This window comes from Oncorhynchus nerka, linkage group LG24 (genome assembly GCF_034236695.1).
Source record: "Oncorhynchus nerka isolate Pitt River linkage group LG24, Oner_Uvic_2.0, whole genome shotgun sequence".
In the NCBI taxonomy this organism is placed as follows: domain Eukaryota; kingdom Metazoa; phylum Chordata; class Actinopteri; order Salmoniformes; family Salmonidae; genus Oncorhynchus; species Oncorhynchus nerka.
In genome coordinates this window covers 99162013-99180003 of record NC_088419.1, presented here as the reverse complement: position 1 = coordinate 99180003, position 17991 = coordinate 99162013, and the positions used below count along the sequence as shown (strand labels likewise).

Genomic DNA, 17991 nt, shown 5'->3' with positions numbered 1-17991 from the left:
AGTGACCCCTTAGGCTAGGTTGAGGAGTGACCCCTTAGGCTAGGTTGAGGAGTGACTCCTTAGGCTAGGTTGAGGTGTGACTCCTTAGGCTAGGTTGAGGTGTGACACTATGGTACAAGGTTTCCAGTTGTGGTTATTTATTAACCAACTAAAAGGTCAGAGCACATGGGGTGGGTAGGATGAAGATATATAATGACTTGTAAGGCTGATAAGGTTGTGTGTGTTCTGGAACATTCCTGGCTGGCCATAACTAATAACAGGAGTATTTGCAGCATACTATATTATGGAGCTAGACAACAATACTAGGATAGGAGGATGATGTCATGCTGCAGGAGCTGCTGCAGTAAGCCAGGGCATTCATCAAACTGAGTCATGGCTCCAGAGTCGATACATCCATACTAGTAGTGGTCATGTCTCCAGTCTACACATCCATACTACTAGTAGTCATGGCTCCAGTCTACACATCCATACTACTAGTAGTCATGGCTCCAGTCTACACACCCATACTACTAGTAGTCATGGCTCCTGCTCCAGAGTCGATACATCCATACTAGTAGTGGTCATGTCTCCAGAGTCTATACATCCATACTAGTTGTAGTCATGGCTCCAGTCTACACATCCATACTAGTAGTAGTCATGGTTCCAGAGTCTACACATCCATACTAGTAGTAGTCATGGTTCCAGAGTCTACACATCCATACTAGTAGTAGTCATGGCTCCAGAGTCTACACATCCATACTAGTAGTAGTCATGGCTCCAGTCTACACATCCATACTAGTAGTAGTCATGGCTCCAGTCTACACATCCATACTAGTAGTAGTCATGGCTCCAGAGTCTACACATCCATACTAGTAGTAGTCATGGTTCCAGAGTCTACACATCCATACTAGTAGTAGTCATGGCTCCAGAGTCTACACATCCATACTAGTAGTAGTCATGGTTCCAGAGTCTACACATCCATACTAGTAGTAGTCATGGCTCCAGAGTCTATACATCCATACTAGTAGTAGTCATGGCTCCAGAGTCTATACATTTTTCCTTGACAAAAAAAACTATACGATAACCGATATTTAACATTTTAGCGGCCTTTTAAACATTCTAGTACAGACAGTTAAATAGTTAACACACACACATGGACACAGCTTTCTAAGGCACTGCATCTCAGTGCAAGAGGCGTCACTACAGTCCCTGGTTCGAATCCATGCTGATTGTGAGTCCCAGTGGGCAGTGCACAGTTCGCCCAGCGTCGTCCGGGCAACCATTATAAATAAGAATTTATTCTTAACTGACTTGTATAGTTAAATTAAGGTAACACACACACACCACACTAACCAAAAAGTTATTTTGTTGGCATTTATGTATGTCCCCATTACCAGTGAAACATCATCAAAACCTATTTCTTTCACTTACTTGCTGTGCTGTTTTTCGTTGTTCATTAGTTCAGTCGTTTCATTCTCAACCAGGATTTCTATGGAACGCCGTCTGGGTCTTTGTGTGTCAAAGATACACATCAAATAACACTTGCATAGATACTGGAGCCAAAACAACAACATCATTTGTTTCAGTAGCTAGCTAACTATAAAGCTAGGTGTCATCTAAAATAGCCCTAATTTATAAGACCGTTCTTATTGGATTCATGGTGGTCAGATTGCATCTATATGAAGCTAGCCACAATAAGGATTAGCCGCAATGGTGGACTTTGCGTTTAGCCTTCAAAATAAAAGTATGGCATAATTCTGCTATTTGTATTCATTTGCATCACTGTCAATGACATACTTTTATTTTGAAGGCAAACCACAAATTCTACTATTGTGCCTAATCCTTATTGTGGCTAGCTTCACAACACATAACCCGGTCTGTTCAAGCCTCACTAGCCAGATGAAGGTTGCTGGCTGCTTATAACGTTAGCTTTGGGAAACAGGGTTAAGTAGCTGGCTAGCTATTTACTTTCATGAACTGAAGTTCAATTTCAATAGGCGAACAACAAGTGGCAACCTAGCTAATACTTACAAGGATTCCTAAATCATTGCTAAGAATAATGAATATGACTTCAGTTTCCACTGGTCATTGTTTTCAGGCAGGTTGTATTGGTGCTGGCCAGGTACCAAGCTAAAGCTAGCTACCCCAGAAGGTGTTTTCAGGCAGGTTGTATTGGTGCTAGCTAGGCACTAAGCTGGTTGTATTGGTGATAGTTAGCTACCCCAGAAGGTGTTTTCAGGCAGGTTGTATTGGTGCTAGCTAGGCACTAAGCTGGTTGTATTGGTGATAGTTAGCTACCCCAGAAGGTGTTTTCAGGCAGGTTGTATTGGTGCTAGCTAGGCACTAAGCTGGTTGTATTGGTGATAGTTAGCTACCCCAGAAGGTGTTTGCTTGTTTGCAGACTTTTTTGTACAGCTTTGACAGTGCTACTGTATCTTTGTCGACACACAAAGACCCAAACGGCGTTCCGTAGTAGGTATGTCGTGAGGCTGATAGCAGTGACGCTAAAACTGTAACTCTGGTAGGGCAACATCTGATGATGAATTCCATTTTCTTTTCTTGGCTTTAATGGATTTCGCCTTTTGAGTTGTCTTGCTGAAATATTCTTACTCTTTCAAATGTCTGCTCGACTTTTTTACTGCTCGATCCACACTTGATTCAGAAGCCCTGTTGGCGGTAGGTGCACTTGATTCAGAAGCCCTGTTGGTGGTAGGTGCACTTGATTCAGAAGCCCTGTTGGCGGTAGGTGCACTTGATTCAGAAGCCCTGTTGGTGGTAGGTGCACTTGAATCAGTAGCCCTGTTGGCGGTAGGTGCACTTGATTCAGATGCCCTGTTGGCGGTAGGTGCACTTGATTCAGAAGCCCTGTTGGCGGTAGTTGCACTTGATTCAGAAGCCCTGCGCACCGGGCAGGCAGTGTTCCCATTTTGACCGGGAAATCTGTGGAGTTTGTCTACTGCGTTGCCCAATCGGATTGCTCAAATCACAGTCCCTAAAGCATCCACGACCCCGGCCACAGCAAAGTTTGATACTATCCTACGTGAGATTTCACAACTTTTAAAACCATGACCACAGAGAGACTGTCATAGAATACAGCAAAGCGCTGCTGTTTTAAAACCATGACCACAGAGAGACTCATAGCTGCTGTTTTAAAACCATGACCACAGAGACTGTCATAGAATACAGCAAAGCGCTGCTGTTTTAAAACCATGACCACAGACTGTCATAGAATACAGACTGTCATAGAATACAGCAAAGCGCTGCTGTTTTAAAACCATGACCACAGAGAGACTGTCATAGAATACAGAGCGCTGCTGTTTTACAGACCAAAGACTGCTGCTGTTTTAAAACCATGACCACAGAGAGACTGTCATAGAATACAGCAAAGCGCTGCTGTTTTAAAACCATGACCACAGAGAGACTGTCATAGAATACAGCAAAGCGCTGCTGTTTTAAAACCATGACCACAGAGAGACTGTCATAGAATACAGCAAAGCGCTGCTGTTTTAAAACCATGACCACAGAGAGACTGTCATAGAATACAGCAAAGCGCTGCTGTTTTAAAACCATGACCACAGAGAGACTGTCATAGAATACAGCAAAGCGCTGCTGTTTTAAAACCATGACCACAGAGAGACTGTCATAGAATACAGCAAAGCGCTGCTGTTTTTGAGTTCATGTCTACGTTTTTATTCAACTATTAAAAACATAAAATGCGCTTCTCCCTACTTCTACTCGTGCTGCAATGAATGAGTAGTCAGACGTATCGATAGCCCTGCATTTTTATTATAATTATATATATATATATCATGTCTATTTTAATATCAAGGAATATTTCACTTTCTCTGGTCATAGGACCGTGCTGCAATGAATGAGTAGTCAGACGTATCGATAGCCCTGCATTTTTATTATAATTATATATATATATATCATGTCTATTTTAATATCAAGGAATATTTCACTTTCTCTGGTCATAGGAACAACATGAATTTGTGCATGGGGCAGATGTGTTGCGACTCAAGTTTCGCCACCAGGTGGAAGACTGAGTCCCCTCTCTCTGGTCAGTCTCACGGGAGGAAAAGGAGAGAGCAGGGACTGTGAGAGGTGGACCCTCTGTTGCTCTCTCTCTCCCTCTGCTGAAAATAATGCTGAAAACAAGACAACTGGGAACTCGGGGAAAAAACTAGATCCGACTGTATTTGTAATAATGACAATTACAACAATACTGAATGAACACTTATTTTAACTTAATATAATACATCAATTAAATCTATTTAACCTCAAGTAAATAATGAATCATGTTCAATTTGGTTTAAATAATGCAAAAACAAAGTGTTGGAGAAGAAAGTAAAAGTGCAATATGTGCCATGTAAGAAAGCTAACGTTTAAGTTCCTTGCTCAGAACATGAGAACATATGAAACCTGGTGGTTCCTTTTAACATGAGCCTTCAATATTCCCAGGTAAGAAGTATTAGGTTGCAGTTATTATAGGAATTATAGGACTATTTCCCTCTATACCATTTGTATTTCATTAACCTTTGACTTTGTTCTTATAGGCACTTTAGTATTGCCAGTGTAACAGTATAGCTTCCGTCCCTCTCCTCGCTCCTCCCTGGGCTCGAACCAGCAACACTACGACAACAGCCACCATCGAGGCAGCGTTACCCATGCAGAGCAAGGGGAACAACTATTAGAAGGCTCAGAGCGAGTGACTTTTGAAACGCTATTAACGCGCGCTAACTACCTAGCCATTTCACTTCGGTTACACCAGCCTCATCTCTGGAGTTGATGGGCTTGAAGTCATAAACAGGGCAATGCTTGACGCACAACGAAGAGCTGCTGGCAAAACGCACGAAAGTGCTGTTTGAATGAATGTTTACGCTTCTGCTTCTGCCTACCACCGCTCAGTCAGATACTTAGATACTTGTATGCTCAGTCAGATTATATGCAACGCAGGACACGCTAGATAATATCTACTAATATCATCAACCATGTGTAGTTAACTAGTGATTATGATTGATTGTTTTTTATAAGACAAGTTTAATGCTAGCTAGAAACTTACCTTGGCTTGCTGCATTCGCGTAAGTCTCCTTGTGGAGTGCAACGAGAGGCAGGTCGTTATTGCGTTGGACTAGTTAACTGTAACGTTGCAAGATTGGATCCCCCGAGCTGACAAGGTGAAAATCTGCCTGAACGAGGCAGTTAACCCACCGTTCCTAGGCCGTCATTGAAAATAAGAATGTGTTCTTAACTGACTTGCCTAGTTAAATAAAGATTAAATAAAGGTGTAAAATAAATATTTAAAAAATACGGATTTCCGATTGTTATAAACTTGAAATCGGCCCTAATTAATCAGCCATTCCGATTGATCGGTCGACCTCTAGTCACCAGGCTGCTCGTTGTGGCGCACACTTGTCACCATCGTATCACACACTTGTCACCATCGTATCACACACTTGTCACCATCGTATCACACACTTGTCACCATCGTATCACACACCTGTCACCATCGTATCACACACCTGTCACCATCGTATCACACACCTGTCACCATCGTATCACACACTTGTCACCATCGTATCACACACCTGTCACCATCGTATCACACACCTGTCACCATCGTATCACACACCTGTCACCATCGTATCACACACTTGTCACCATCGTATCACACACCTGTCACCATCGTATCACACACTTGTCACCATCGTATCACACACTTGTCACCATCGTATCACACACTTGTCACCATCGTATCACACACCTGTCACCATCGTATCACACACCTGTCACCATCGTATCACACACCTGTCACCATCGTTACGCGCATCAGCACATTATGACACTCCTGGACTCCATCTACCTGGCCTATATATGTCACTCCGTTTGGTTACTTCCCCAGACGTCATTGTTTCAGTTTCTTGTCTGTGCGTTGTTCGTGTTTCTTGTTTTATTCATTAAATTATGCACTCCCTGAATTTGCTTCCCGACTTTCAGCGCACATCGTTATAGAATGATGCCTCACCAAATGGAAGCATCAGGGAGTGTTTTTTTTGTTTTGGAGGTGATGTCGGGTCCGGGTGTTAGAACCGGAGCTGCCTGGGAGGCCTCAGCAGCTTTGTCGGGTTCCCCTGCCTCAGCTGGCTCGACGGGTTCCCCTGCCTCAGCTGGCTCGACGGGTTCCCCTGCCTCAGCTGGCTCGACGGGTTCCCCTGCCTCAGCGGGATTGATAGGCTGCCATGCCTCAGCTGGGTGAACAGGTTCCCGTGCCTTGACCGAGGCAGCTGAGGAAGTCTCAGCCGGCTCATCAGTCTCTCACGCCTCAGCCGGGTTCGTCAGGTTTCTGCGCCTCAGCAGTGGCGACCAGTCCGCTCCTGATCCCCGGGATCGTCCCTGTGGTTGGCGTCCTGCAGCTGTAGCCGAACACGCCGGGGACTGGGTACTGTCACGTATGCTCTCTCTCCGGTGCTCTAGGTCGCCATGCTCCCATGCCTCAGCGGGATCGACAGGTTCCCATGCCTCAGCGGGATCGACAGGTTCCCATGCCTCAGCGGGATCGACAGGTTCCCATGCCTCAGCGGGATCGACAGGTTCCCATGCCTCAGCTGGATCGACAGGTTCCCATGCCTCAGCGGGATCGACAGGCTCCCACGCCTCAGCTGGATCGACAGGTTCCCACGCCTCAGCGGGATCGACAGGTTCCCATGCCTCAGCTGGATCGACAGGTTCCCACGCCTCAGCGGGATCGACAGGTTCCCATGCCTCAGCTGGATCGACAGGTTCCCATGCCTCAGCGGGATCGACAGGTTCCCATGCCTCAGCGGGATCGACAGGCGCCTCAGCGGGATCGACAGGTTCCCACGCCTCAGCGGGATCGACAGGCTCCCACGCCTCAGCTGGATCGACAGGTTCCCACGCCTCAGCGGGATCGACAGGTTCCCATGCCTCAGCGGGATCGACAGGTTCCCATGCCTCAGCGGGATCGACAGGTTCCCGCGCCTCAGCTGGATCGACAGGTTCCCGCGCCTTAGCAGAGTTGTCCGCTCCTGATCCCCAGGATCGTCGTCTTGGTCGGTGTCCTGCGGCCGGGGACGGGGTCACGTTGTGCTCCCACTACCTCTCCTCACCAGGCTGCTCGTTAAGGCACCTGTCACCATCGTTACGCGCATCTGCACATTTTGACACTCACCTGGACAACCTCCTTGTTGTCTGCCCGTTCCTTCCCCAGACGTCATTGTTCATGTTTCTTGTCTGTGCGTATTTCTTGTTTTGTTCATTAAATGATGCACTCCCTGAACTTGCTTCCCGACTCTCAGCGCACCATCATTATAAGAACAATATTGGCAGGCCAGGTATATATCCAATATGCTGTGATAATGTATTAGACCTACTGCACAAACCCCATTCCTACAGAACCGTTGTTATTAGGTTCATGTTCAAAAATATATCTGAGCGGTAGTTCTCGGCTTGCTGTGAAAGTGATCTTGACTCAGAAAAGTTTATTTGGATGGTGTATCAATATACCCTGTCATTACAAAGTGTAATTAAAGCTTCACCATGCTCAAAGGGATATTCATCTGCTTTTTAAATTTTTTACACATCTACCAATCAGTGCCCCTCTTTGCGAGGCATTCGAAAACCTCCCTGGTCTTTGTAGTTTAATCTGTGCTTGAAATTCACTACTCGATTGAGTGTCCTAACAGATAATTGTATGTGCGGGGTACAGAGATAGGGTAGTCATTCAAAAATGATTGAGCACTGAATGAGTCCATGCCACTTATTATGAGACTTGTTAAGCACATTTTTACTCCTGAACTTATTTAGGCTTGCTGTAACAAAGGGCTTGCTGTAACAAAGGGCTTGCTGTAACAAAGGGCTTGCTGTAACAAAGGGCTTGCTGTAACAAAGGGCTTGCTGTAACAAAGGGCTTGCTGTAACAAAGGGCTTGCTGTAACAAAGGGCTTGCTGTAACAAAGGGCTTGCTGTAACAAAGGGCTTGAAAACTTATTGACTGAAAACATTTCAGCTAGTTTTTTCTTCTTAATTTCAAAAAAATTATTGACAAAAAATCCACTTTGACATTATGGGGTATTGTGTGTAGGCCAGTGACACATCTCAATTTAATCCGTTTTAAATTCAGTCTGTAACACAACAAATGCGCAAAAAGTAAAGGGTAAAGTACTTTCTGAAGGCACTGTATGACCTCATCTTGTTAGGACAAGTTGACTGAGTGAGTAATGTAAAAAACAAATATTAATCCAGGTTAACACAAAGACACACCCTCAGATGAGAGAGAACACAAAACCGAAAACCTTCAATAATCTTGTTTTAGAACTGTAGAACCGACTGGATGTTTCACTAACGTACAAGAATCGAAATCTTGTTGTCTGTCTGCCTGTTGCTGCAGTGGTGAGGGTTGTTGTCTGTCTGTTACTGCAGTGGTGAGGGTTGTTGTCTGTTACTGTAGTGGTGAGGGTTGTTGTCTGTTACTGTAGTGGTGAGGGTTGTTGTCTGTTACTGCAGTGGTGAGGGTTGCTGTCTGTCTGTTACTGCAGTGGTGAGGGTTGTTGTCTGTTACTGTAGTGGTGAGGGTTGTTGTCTGTTACTGTAGTGGTGAGGGTTGTTGTCTGTTGCTGCAGTGGTGAGGGTTGTTGTCTGTCTGTCTGTTACTGTAGTGGTGAGGGTTGTTGTCTGTCTGTCTGTTACTGTAGTGGTGAGGGTTGTTGTCTGTCTGTCTGTTACTGCAGTGGTGAGGGTTGTTGTCTGTTGCTGCAGTGGTGAGGGTTGTTGTCTGTCTGTTACTGTAGTGGTGAGGGTTGCTGTCTGTCTGTCTGTTACTGTAGTGGTGAGGGTTGCTGTCTGTTGCTGCAGTGGTGAGGGTTGTTGTCTGTCTGTCTGTTACTGCAGTGGTGAGGGTTGCTGTCTGTTGCTGCAGTGGTGAGGGTTGTTGTCTGTCTGTTACTGCAGTGGTGAGGGTTGCTGTCTGTTGCTGCAGTGGTGAGGGTTGCTGTCTGTTGCTGTAGTGGTGAGGGTTGCTGTCTGTTGCTGTAGTGGTGAGGGTTGCTGTCTGTCTGTTGCTGTAGTGGTGAGGGTTGCTGTCTGTTGCTGCAGTGGTGAGGGTTGTTGTCTGTCTGTCTGTTACTGCAGTGGTGAGGGTTGTTGTCTGTCTGTCTGTTGCTGCAGTGGTGAGGGTTGTTGTCTGTTACTGCAGTGGTGAGGGTTGTTGTCTGTCTGTCTGTTGCTGCAGTGGTGAGGGTTGTTGTCTGTCTGTCTGTTGCTGCAGTGGTGAGGGTTGTTGTCTGTCTGTTGCTGTAGTGGTGAGGGTTGTTGTCTGTCTGTTACTGCAGTGGTGAGGGTTGTTGTCTGTCTGTTACTGCAGTGGTGAGGGTTGTTGTCTGTCTGTTACTGCAGTGGTGAGGGTTGTTGTCTGTCTGTTACTGCAGTGGTGAGGGTTGTTGTCTGTCTGTTACTGCAGTGGTGAGGGTTGTTGTCTGTCTGTTACTGCAGTGGTGAGGGTTGTTGTCTGTCTGTTACTGCAGTGGTGAGGGTTGCTGTCTGTCTGTTACTGCAGTGGTGAGGGTTGTTGTCTGTCTGTTACTGCAGTGGTGAGGGTTGTTGTCTGTCTGTTACTGCAGTGGTGAGGGTTGCTGTCTGTTGCTGCAGTGGTGAGGGTTGCTGTCTGTTGCTGTAGTGGTGAGGGTTGCTGTCTGTCTGTTGCTGTAGTGGTGAGGGTTGCTGTCTGTTGCTGCAGTGGTGAGGGTTGTTGTCTGTCTGTCTGTTGCTGCAGTGGTGAGGGTTGTTGTCTGTCTGTCTGTTGCTGCAGTGGTGAGGGTTGTTGTCTGTCTGTTGCTGTAGTGGTGAGGGTTGTTGTCTGTCTGTTACTGCAGTGGTGAGGGTTGTTGTCTGTTGCTGTAGTGGTGAGGGTTGTTGTCTGTCTGTTACTGCAGTGGTGAGGGTTGCTGTCTGTCTGTCTGTTGCTGCAGTGGTGAGGGTTGCTGTCTGTCTGTCTGTTGCTGTAGTGGTGAGGGTTGTTGTCTGTTGCTGCAGTGGTGAGGGTTGTTGTCTGTCTGTCTGTTGCTGTAGTGGTGAGGGTTGCTGTCTGTTGCTGCAGTGGTGAGGGTTGTTGTCTGTCTGTTGCTGTAGTGGTGAGGGTTGTTGTCTGTCTGTTACTGTAGTGGTGAGGGTTGTTGTCTGTCTGTTACTGCAGTGGTGAGGGTTGTCTGTCTGTCTGTTACTGTAGTGGTGAGGGTTGTTGTCTGTCTGTCTGTTACTGTAGTGGTGAGGGTTGTTGTCTGTCTGTCTGTTACTGTAGTGGTGAGGGTTGTTGTCTGTCTGTTACTGCAGTGGTGAGGGTTGTTGTCTGTCTGTTACTGCAGTGGTGAGGGTTGTTGTCTGTCTGTTACTGCAGTGGTGAGGGTTGTTGTCTGTCTGTCTGTTACTGCAGTGGTGAGGGTTGTTGTCTGTCTGTCTGTTGCTGTAGTGGTGAGGGTTGTTGTCTGTTACTGCAGTGGTGAGGGTTGTTGTCTGTCTGTCTGTTACTGCAGTGGTGAGGGTTGTTGTCTGTCTGTTGCTGTAGTGGTGAGGGTTGTTGTCTGTTACTGTAGTGGTGAGGGTTGTTGTCTGTCTGTCTGTTACTGCAGTGGTGAGGGTTGTTGTCTGTCTGTTGCTGTAGTGGTGAGGGTTGTTGTCTGTTACTGTAGTGGTGAGGGTTGTTGTCTGTCTGTTACTGCAGTGGTGAGGGTTGTTGTCTGTCTGTCTGTTGCTGTAGTGGTGAGGGTTGTTGTCTGTTACTGTAGTGGTGAGGGTTGTTGTCTGTCTGTTACTGCAGTGGTGAGGGTTGTTGTCTGTCTGTTACTGCAGTGGTGAGGGTTGTTGTCTGTCTGTCTGTTGCTGTAGTGGTGAGGGTTGTTGTCTGTCTGTTACTGCAGTGGTGGGGGTTGTTGTCTGTCTGTTACTGCAGTGGTGAGGGTTGTTGTCTGTCTGTTGCTGCAGTGGTGAGGGTTGTTGTCTGTCTGTTACTGCAGTGGTGAGGGTTGTTGTCTGTCTGTTACTGCAGTGGTGAGGGTTGTTGTCTGTCTGTTGCTGTAGTGGTGAGGGTTGTTGTCTGTCTGTTACTGCAGTGGTGAGGGTTGTTGTCTGTCTGTTACTGCAGTGGTGAGGGTTGTTGTCTGTCTGTTACTGCAGTGGTGAGGGTTGTTGTCTGTCTGTTGCTGTAGTGGTGAGGGTTGTTGTCTGTCTGTTGCTGCAGTGGTGAGGGTTGTTGTCTTTCTGCAGTGGTGAGGGTTGTTGTCTGTTACTGCAGTGGTGAGGGTTGTTGTCTGTCTGTCTGTTGCTGTAGTGGTGAGGGTTGCTGTCTGTCTGTTACTGCAGTGGTGAGGGTTGCTGTCTGTTGCTGCAGTGGTGAGGGTTGTTGTCTGTCTGTCTGTTGCTGTAGTGGTGAGGGTTGCTGTCTGTTGCTGCAGTGGTGAGGGTTGTTGTCTGTCTGTCTGTTGCTGTAGTGGTGAGGGTTGCTGTCTGTCTGTTACTGCAGTGGTGGGGGTTGCTGTCTGTTTCTGCAGTGGTGAGGGTTTCTGTCTGTTACTGCAGTGGTGAGGGTTGTTGTCTTTCTGTTACTGCAGTGGTGAGGGTTGCTGTCTGTTACTGCAGTGGTGAGGGTTGTTGTCTTTCTGCAGTGGTGAGGGTTGTTGTCTGTCTGTCTGTTGCTGTAGTGGTGAGGGTTGCTGTCTGTCTGTTACTGCAGTGGTGAGGGTTGCTGTCTGTTGCTGCAGTGGTGAGGGTTGTTGTCTGTCTGTCTGTTGCTGCAGTGGTGAGGGTTGTTGTCTTTCTGCAGTGGTGAGGGTTGTTGTCCTGTCTGTTGCTACAGTGGCGAGGGTTGTAGTCTGATGGCGAGGGTTGTAGTCTGATGGCGAGGGTTGTAGTCTGATGGCGAGGGTTGTAGTCTGATGGCGAGGGTTGTAGTCTGATGGCGAGGGTTCTAGTCTGATGGCGAGGGTTGTAGTATGATGGCGAGGGTTGTAGTATGATGGCTACAGTGGCGAGGGTTGTAGTCTGATGGCGAGGGTTGTAGTCTGATGGCGAGAGTTCTAGTCTGATGGCCAGGGTTGTAGTCTGATGGCGAGGGTTGTAGGGCGAGGGTTGTAGCGAGGGTTGTAGTCTGATGGCGAGGGTTGTAGTCTGATGGCGAGGGTTGTAGTCTGATGGCGAGGGTTGTAGTCTATGGCTACAGTGGCGAGGGTTGTAGTCTGATGGCGAGGGTTGTAGTCTGATGGCGAGGGTTGTAGTCTATGGCTACAGTGGCGAGGGTTGTAGTCTGATGGTGAGGGTTGTAGTCTGATGGTGAGGGTTGTAGTCTGATGGCGAGGGTTGTAGTCTATGGCTACAGTGGCGAGGGTTGTAGTCTGAAGGCGAGGGTTGTAGTCTGATGGCGAGGATTCTAGTCTGATGGCGAGGGTTCTAGTCTGATGGTGAGGGTTCTAGTCTGATGGCGAGGGTTGTAGTCTGATGGCGAGGGTTGTAGTCTATGGCTACAGTGGCGAGGGTTGTAGTCTGATGGCGAGGGTTGTAGTCTGATGGCGAGGGTTGTAGTCTGATGGCTACAGTGGCGAGGGTTGTAGTCTGATGGCGAGGGTTGTAGTCTGATGGCGAGGGTTCTAGTCTGATGGCGAGGGTTCTAGTCTGATGGCGAGGGTTGTAGTCTGATGGCGAGGGTTGTAGTCTATGGCTACAGTGGCGAGGGTTGTAGTCTGATGGCGAGGGTTCTAGTCTGATGGCGAGGGTTGTAGTATGATGGCGAGGGTTGTAGTATGATGGCTACAGTGGCGAGGGTTGTAGTCTGATGGCTACAGTGGCGAGGGTTCTAGTCTGATGGCGAGGGTTGTAGTCTGATGGCGAGGGTTGTAGTCTGATGGCGAGGGTTCTAGTCTGATGGATGGTGAGTTTACAACATGTATGTTCTATCTTCCTCTCAGAGCCACGTTCCAGGGAGGAAGTCGGCAGAATATTCCCAACTGGAGAGCCAACCTGCCCAACAGGACAACAACACCACTGCGAGGTGAGCATCTCTCATTAATATCCCTGCAGTTATACAGTTACTCTACATTGCTGTCTGGGGAAAGTTGCTCTCATAGCAATCCTCCAAGGAGAAATTTAAACTGGAGTGTTCGAGTTTTGTCTCGCCCTGTGAAACGGATGATCGTCTTAATGTAGCATGTAATGTAGCATGACTGTAGCCCTGTCAGACCAGTGGTATGTAATGTAGCATGTAATGTAGCATGGCTGTAGCCCTGTCAGACCAGTGGTATGTAATGTAGCATGTAATGTAGCATGACTGTAGCCCTGTCAGACCAGTGGTACGTAATGTAGCATGGCTGTAGCCCTGTCAGACCAGTGGTATGTAATGTAGCATGTAATGTAGCATGACTGTAGCCCTGTCAGACCAGTGGTACGTAATGTAGCATGGCTGTAGCCCTGTCAGACCAGTGGTATGTAATGTAGCATGGCTGTAGCCCTGTCAGACCAGTGGTACGTAATGTAGCATGACTGTAGCCCTGTCAGACCAGTGGTATGTAATGTAGCATGTAATGTAGCATGGCTGTAACCCTGTCAGACCAGTGGTACGTAATGTAGCATGGCTGTAGCCCTGTCAGACCATTGGTACGTAATGTAGCATGGCTGTAGCCCTGTCAGACCAGTGGTACGTAATGTAGCATGGCTGTAGCCCTGTCAGACCAGTGGTACGTAATGTAGCATGGCTGTAGCCCTGTCAGACCAGTGGTACGTAATGTAGCATGGCTGTAGCCCTGTCAGACCAGTGGTATGTAATGTAGCATGGCTGTAGCCCTGTCAGACCATGGCTGTAGCCCTGTCAGACCAGTGGTACGTAATGTAGTATGGCTGTCAGACCATTGTCAGACCAGTGTAGCCTTGTCAGACCAGTGGTACGTAATGTAGCATGACTGTAACCCTGTCAGACCAGTGGTACGTAATGTAGCATGGCTGTAGCCCTGTCAGACCAGTGGTATGTAATGTAGCATGTAATGTAGCATGGCTGTAGCCCTGTCAGACCATTGGTACGTAATGTAGCATGGCTGTAGCCTTGTCAGACCAGTGGTACGTAATGTAGCATGACTGTAACCCTGTCAGACCAGTGGTACGTAATGTAGCATGGCTGTAGCCCTGTCAGACCAGTGGTACGTAATGTAGCATGGCTGTAGGCCTGTCAGACCAGTGGTATGTAATGTAGCATGGCTGTAACCCTGTCAGACCAGTGGTACGTAATGTAGCATGTAATGTAGCATGTCTGTAGCCCTGTCAGACCAGTGGTACGTAATGTAGCATGACTGTAACCCTGTCAGACCAGTGGTACGTAATGTAGCATGGCTGTAGCCCTGTCAGACCAGTGGTACGTAATGTAGCATGGCTGTAGCCCTGTCAGACCAGTGGTACGTAATGTAGCATGGCTGTAGCCCTGTCAGACCAGTGGTATGTAATGTAGCATGGCTGTAACCCTGTCAGACCAGTGGTACGTAATGTAGCATGGCTGTAGCCCTGTCAGACCAGTGGTATGTAATGTAGCATGGCTGTAACCCTGTCTGAACAGTGATATGTAATGTAGCATGTCTGTAGCCCTGTCAGACCAGTGGTACGTAATGTAGCATGGCTGTAGCCCTGTCAGACCAGTGGTACGTAATGTAGCATGGCTGTAGCCCTGTCAGACCAGTGGTACGTAATGTAGCATGGCTGTAGCCCTGTCAGACCAGTGGTATGTAATGTAGCATGGCTGTAACCCTGTCAGACCAGTGGTACGTAATGTAGCATGTAATGTAGCATGTCTGTAGCCCTGTCAGACCAGTGGTACGTAATGTAGCATGGCTGTAGCCCTGTCAGACCAGTGGTATGTAATGTAGCACTGCTGTAACCCTGTCAGACCAGTGGTACGTAATGTAGCATGTAATGTAGCATGTCTGTAGCCCTGTCAGACCAGTGGTACGTAATGTAGCATGTAATGTAGCATGTCTGTAGCCCTGTCAGACCAGTGGTACGTAATGTAGCATGGCTGTAACCCTGTCAGACCAGTGGTACGTAATGTAGCATGTAATGTAGCATGTCTGTAGCCCTGTCAGACCAGTGGTACGTAATGTAGCATGGCTGTAGCCCTGTCAGACCAGTGGTACGTAATGTAGCATGTAATGTAGCATGGCTGTAGCCCTGTCAGACCAGTGGTACGTAATGTAGCATGTCTGTAGCCCTGTCAGACCAGTGGTACGTAATGTAGCATGGCTGTAACCCAGCTGTGACAACACACACAGTTGCTCCCTGGCCCGGCAGGCTGCTCATATGTCAACATCAGACCTTCGGCTAGACAAGACCGGTCCGTCTGCTGCAGGCATGTGGCTCATTAGCTCTCTACTAGACCCCCAAAATGGCCATTGTTCGGTTCAGCGTGGGAATCTGAAATATCATAGCCAGTCGTGATCACGCTCTCCGCAGCCAATGTGAATAAGACCTTTAAACAAGTCAACATTCACAAAGCCGCAGGGCCAGACAGATTACCAGGATGTGTACTCTGAGCATGCACGGACCAACTGGCAAGTGACTTCACTGACATTTTCAACCTCTCCCTGCCCGAGTCTGTAATACCAACATGTTTCAAGCAGACCACCATAGTCCCTGTGCCCAAGAACACTAAGGTAACCTGCCTAAATGACTACTGACCTGTAGCACTCACGTCTGTAGCCATGAAATGCATTGACATTCTGGTCATGGCTCACATCAACACCATTATCCCAGAAACCCTAGACCCACTCCAATTTGCATACCGCTCAAACAGATCCACAGATGATGCAATCTCTATTACACTCCACACTGCCCTTTCCCACCTGGACAAAAGGAACACCTATGTGAGAATGCTATTCATTGACTACAGCTCAGCATTCAACACCATAGTACCCTCAAAGCTGAGGACCCTGGGACTAAACACCTTCCTCTGCAACTGGATCCTGGACTTCCTGACGGGCCACCCCCAGGTGGTAAGGATAGGCAACAACATATCCACCACACTGATCCTCAACACAGGAGCTCCCCAGGGGTGCGTGCTCAGTCCCCTCCTGTTCACTCATGACTGCACAGCCAGGCATGACTCCAACACCGTCATTAAGTTTGCTGATGACACAATTGTGGTAGGCCTGATCACCGACAATGATGAGACAGCCTATAGGGAGGAGGTCAGAGACCTGACCATGTGGTGCAATGACAACAACCTCTCCCACAACATGATCAAGACAAAGGAGATGACTACAGGAAAAGGAGGACCGAGCACTCCCCCCATTCTCATCGACGGTGCTCTAGTGGAATATGTTGAGCGCTTCAAGTTCCTTGGTGTCCACATCACCAACAAACATGGTCCAAGCACACTAAGATAGTCATGAAGAGGGCATGACAAAACCTTTTCCCCCTCAGGAGAATGAAAAGATTTGGCATGGGCGTTGATCAAAGATGGCGTAGCAGTAAGTCGTCCTGTCGTGTCGTGTCCCTTGTATATATCGTTTCTTTTTCGTTTTTACATATTTTTCTTCGCATATCTCTTTAAAAACATTTTGCTAAACCTAAGCTTTCAAATACTCTCCTGCAACCCGCCTCACCCAATGTAGCTATTTTTCCTAAAGTATTTATATTTACTTCGGAACCGGAACCCCTCAACTGAAGCTAGCCAGCTAACCACCAGCTATGCTAGCGGTCTTCAGCTAACCGGTCATCAGCTAACCTTTAGCTCGGAAAGCTCTCGCCAGTTCGAACAACGCGACTCTAACCAGAGCATAACGGACCTATTTATTTTTCATCCCCGGATTCCCACCGCAAACGGAACATTTTTCAGCTGGATCTTCACAACTAGCTATCTAGCTAAACCGCAACCCCGGATGATTACTCCTTGCTAGCGTTTCCACCCACTTAGCTTGAAGCTAGCCCGGCCAGAGCACCTGTGCTACCACCGTAGCATACTCATGGGCTACAATACCCGGGCCCACGACCGGGCTATCGATGTCACCGCATGAAGAGGAATAAACAGACTCACCCCATCGCGACGTCCCCCAAAGGCTAACTCTCTAGCCCTTGCTATCTCCTTGCTTGCTAATTCGGCCTGCTAACTGCTAGCTTGTTTAGCTCCGGTCCGCTAACTGCTACCTTGTTTAGTCCCGGCCTACGAACTGTTAGCTTGTTAGCACAGGCCTGCTAACCGTCTGAATCACCGCGTCCCAAACACTCACTGGACCCATATTTACTTTCTATCTCTTTTCGATTTTTTTATTTGTTATACCTTCCGGAAACCTGCCTCACCCAATGTGATACGGAATCGCTATTATTTTTAACTTTTAGAACACACTCAAGAACCTCCAGAAGGTCCACAGACGATGCAATCTCAACCACACTGCACACTGCCCTAACCCACCTGGACAAGAGGAATACCTATGTGAGAATGCTGTTCATCGACTACAGCTCGGCATTCAACACCATAGTACCCTCCAAGCTCGTCATCAAGCTCGAGACCCTGGGTCTCGACCCCGCCCTGTGCAACTGGGTACTGGACTTCCTGACGGGCCGCCCCCAGGTGGTGAGGGTAGGCAACAACATCTCCTCCCCGCTGATCCTCAACACGGGGGCCCCACAAGGGTGCGTTCTGAGCCCTCTCCTGTACTCCCTGTTCACCCACGACTGCGTGGCCACGCACGCCTCCAACTCAATCATCAAGTTTGCGGACGACACAACAGTGGTAGGCTTGATTACCAACAACGACGAGACGGCCTACAGGGAGGAGGTGAGGGCCCTCGGAGTGTGGTGTCAGGAAAATAACCTCACACTCAACGTCAACAAAACTAAGGAGATGATTGTGGACTTCAGGAAACAGCAGAGGAACACCCCCTATCCACATCGATGGAACAGTAGTGGAGAGGGTAGCAAGTTTAAGTTCCTCGGCATACACATCACAGACAAACTGAATTGGTCCACTCACACTGA

General features: G+C 47.9%; 1 protein-coding gene across 1 annotated transcript in view; it reads left to right on the top strand.

Moving 5' to 3' along the window:
- The window catches only part of LOC115119801 (protein Shroom2-like), a 122367-nt gene that overhangs the window by 69433 nt on the left and 34943 nt on the right, over positions 1–17991 (top strand). Inside the window, 1 exon segment of the mRNA XM_065009376.1 lies at positions 12948–13030. Within this exon segment, the coding sequence (XP_064865448.1) occupies positions 12948–13030 (83 nt within the window).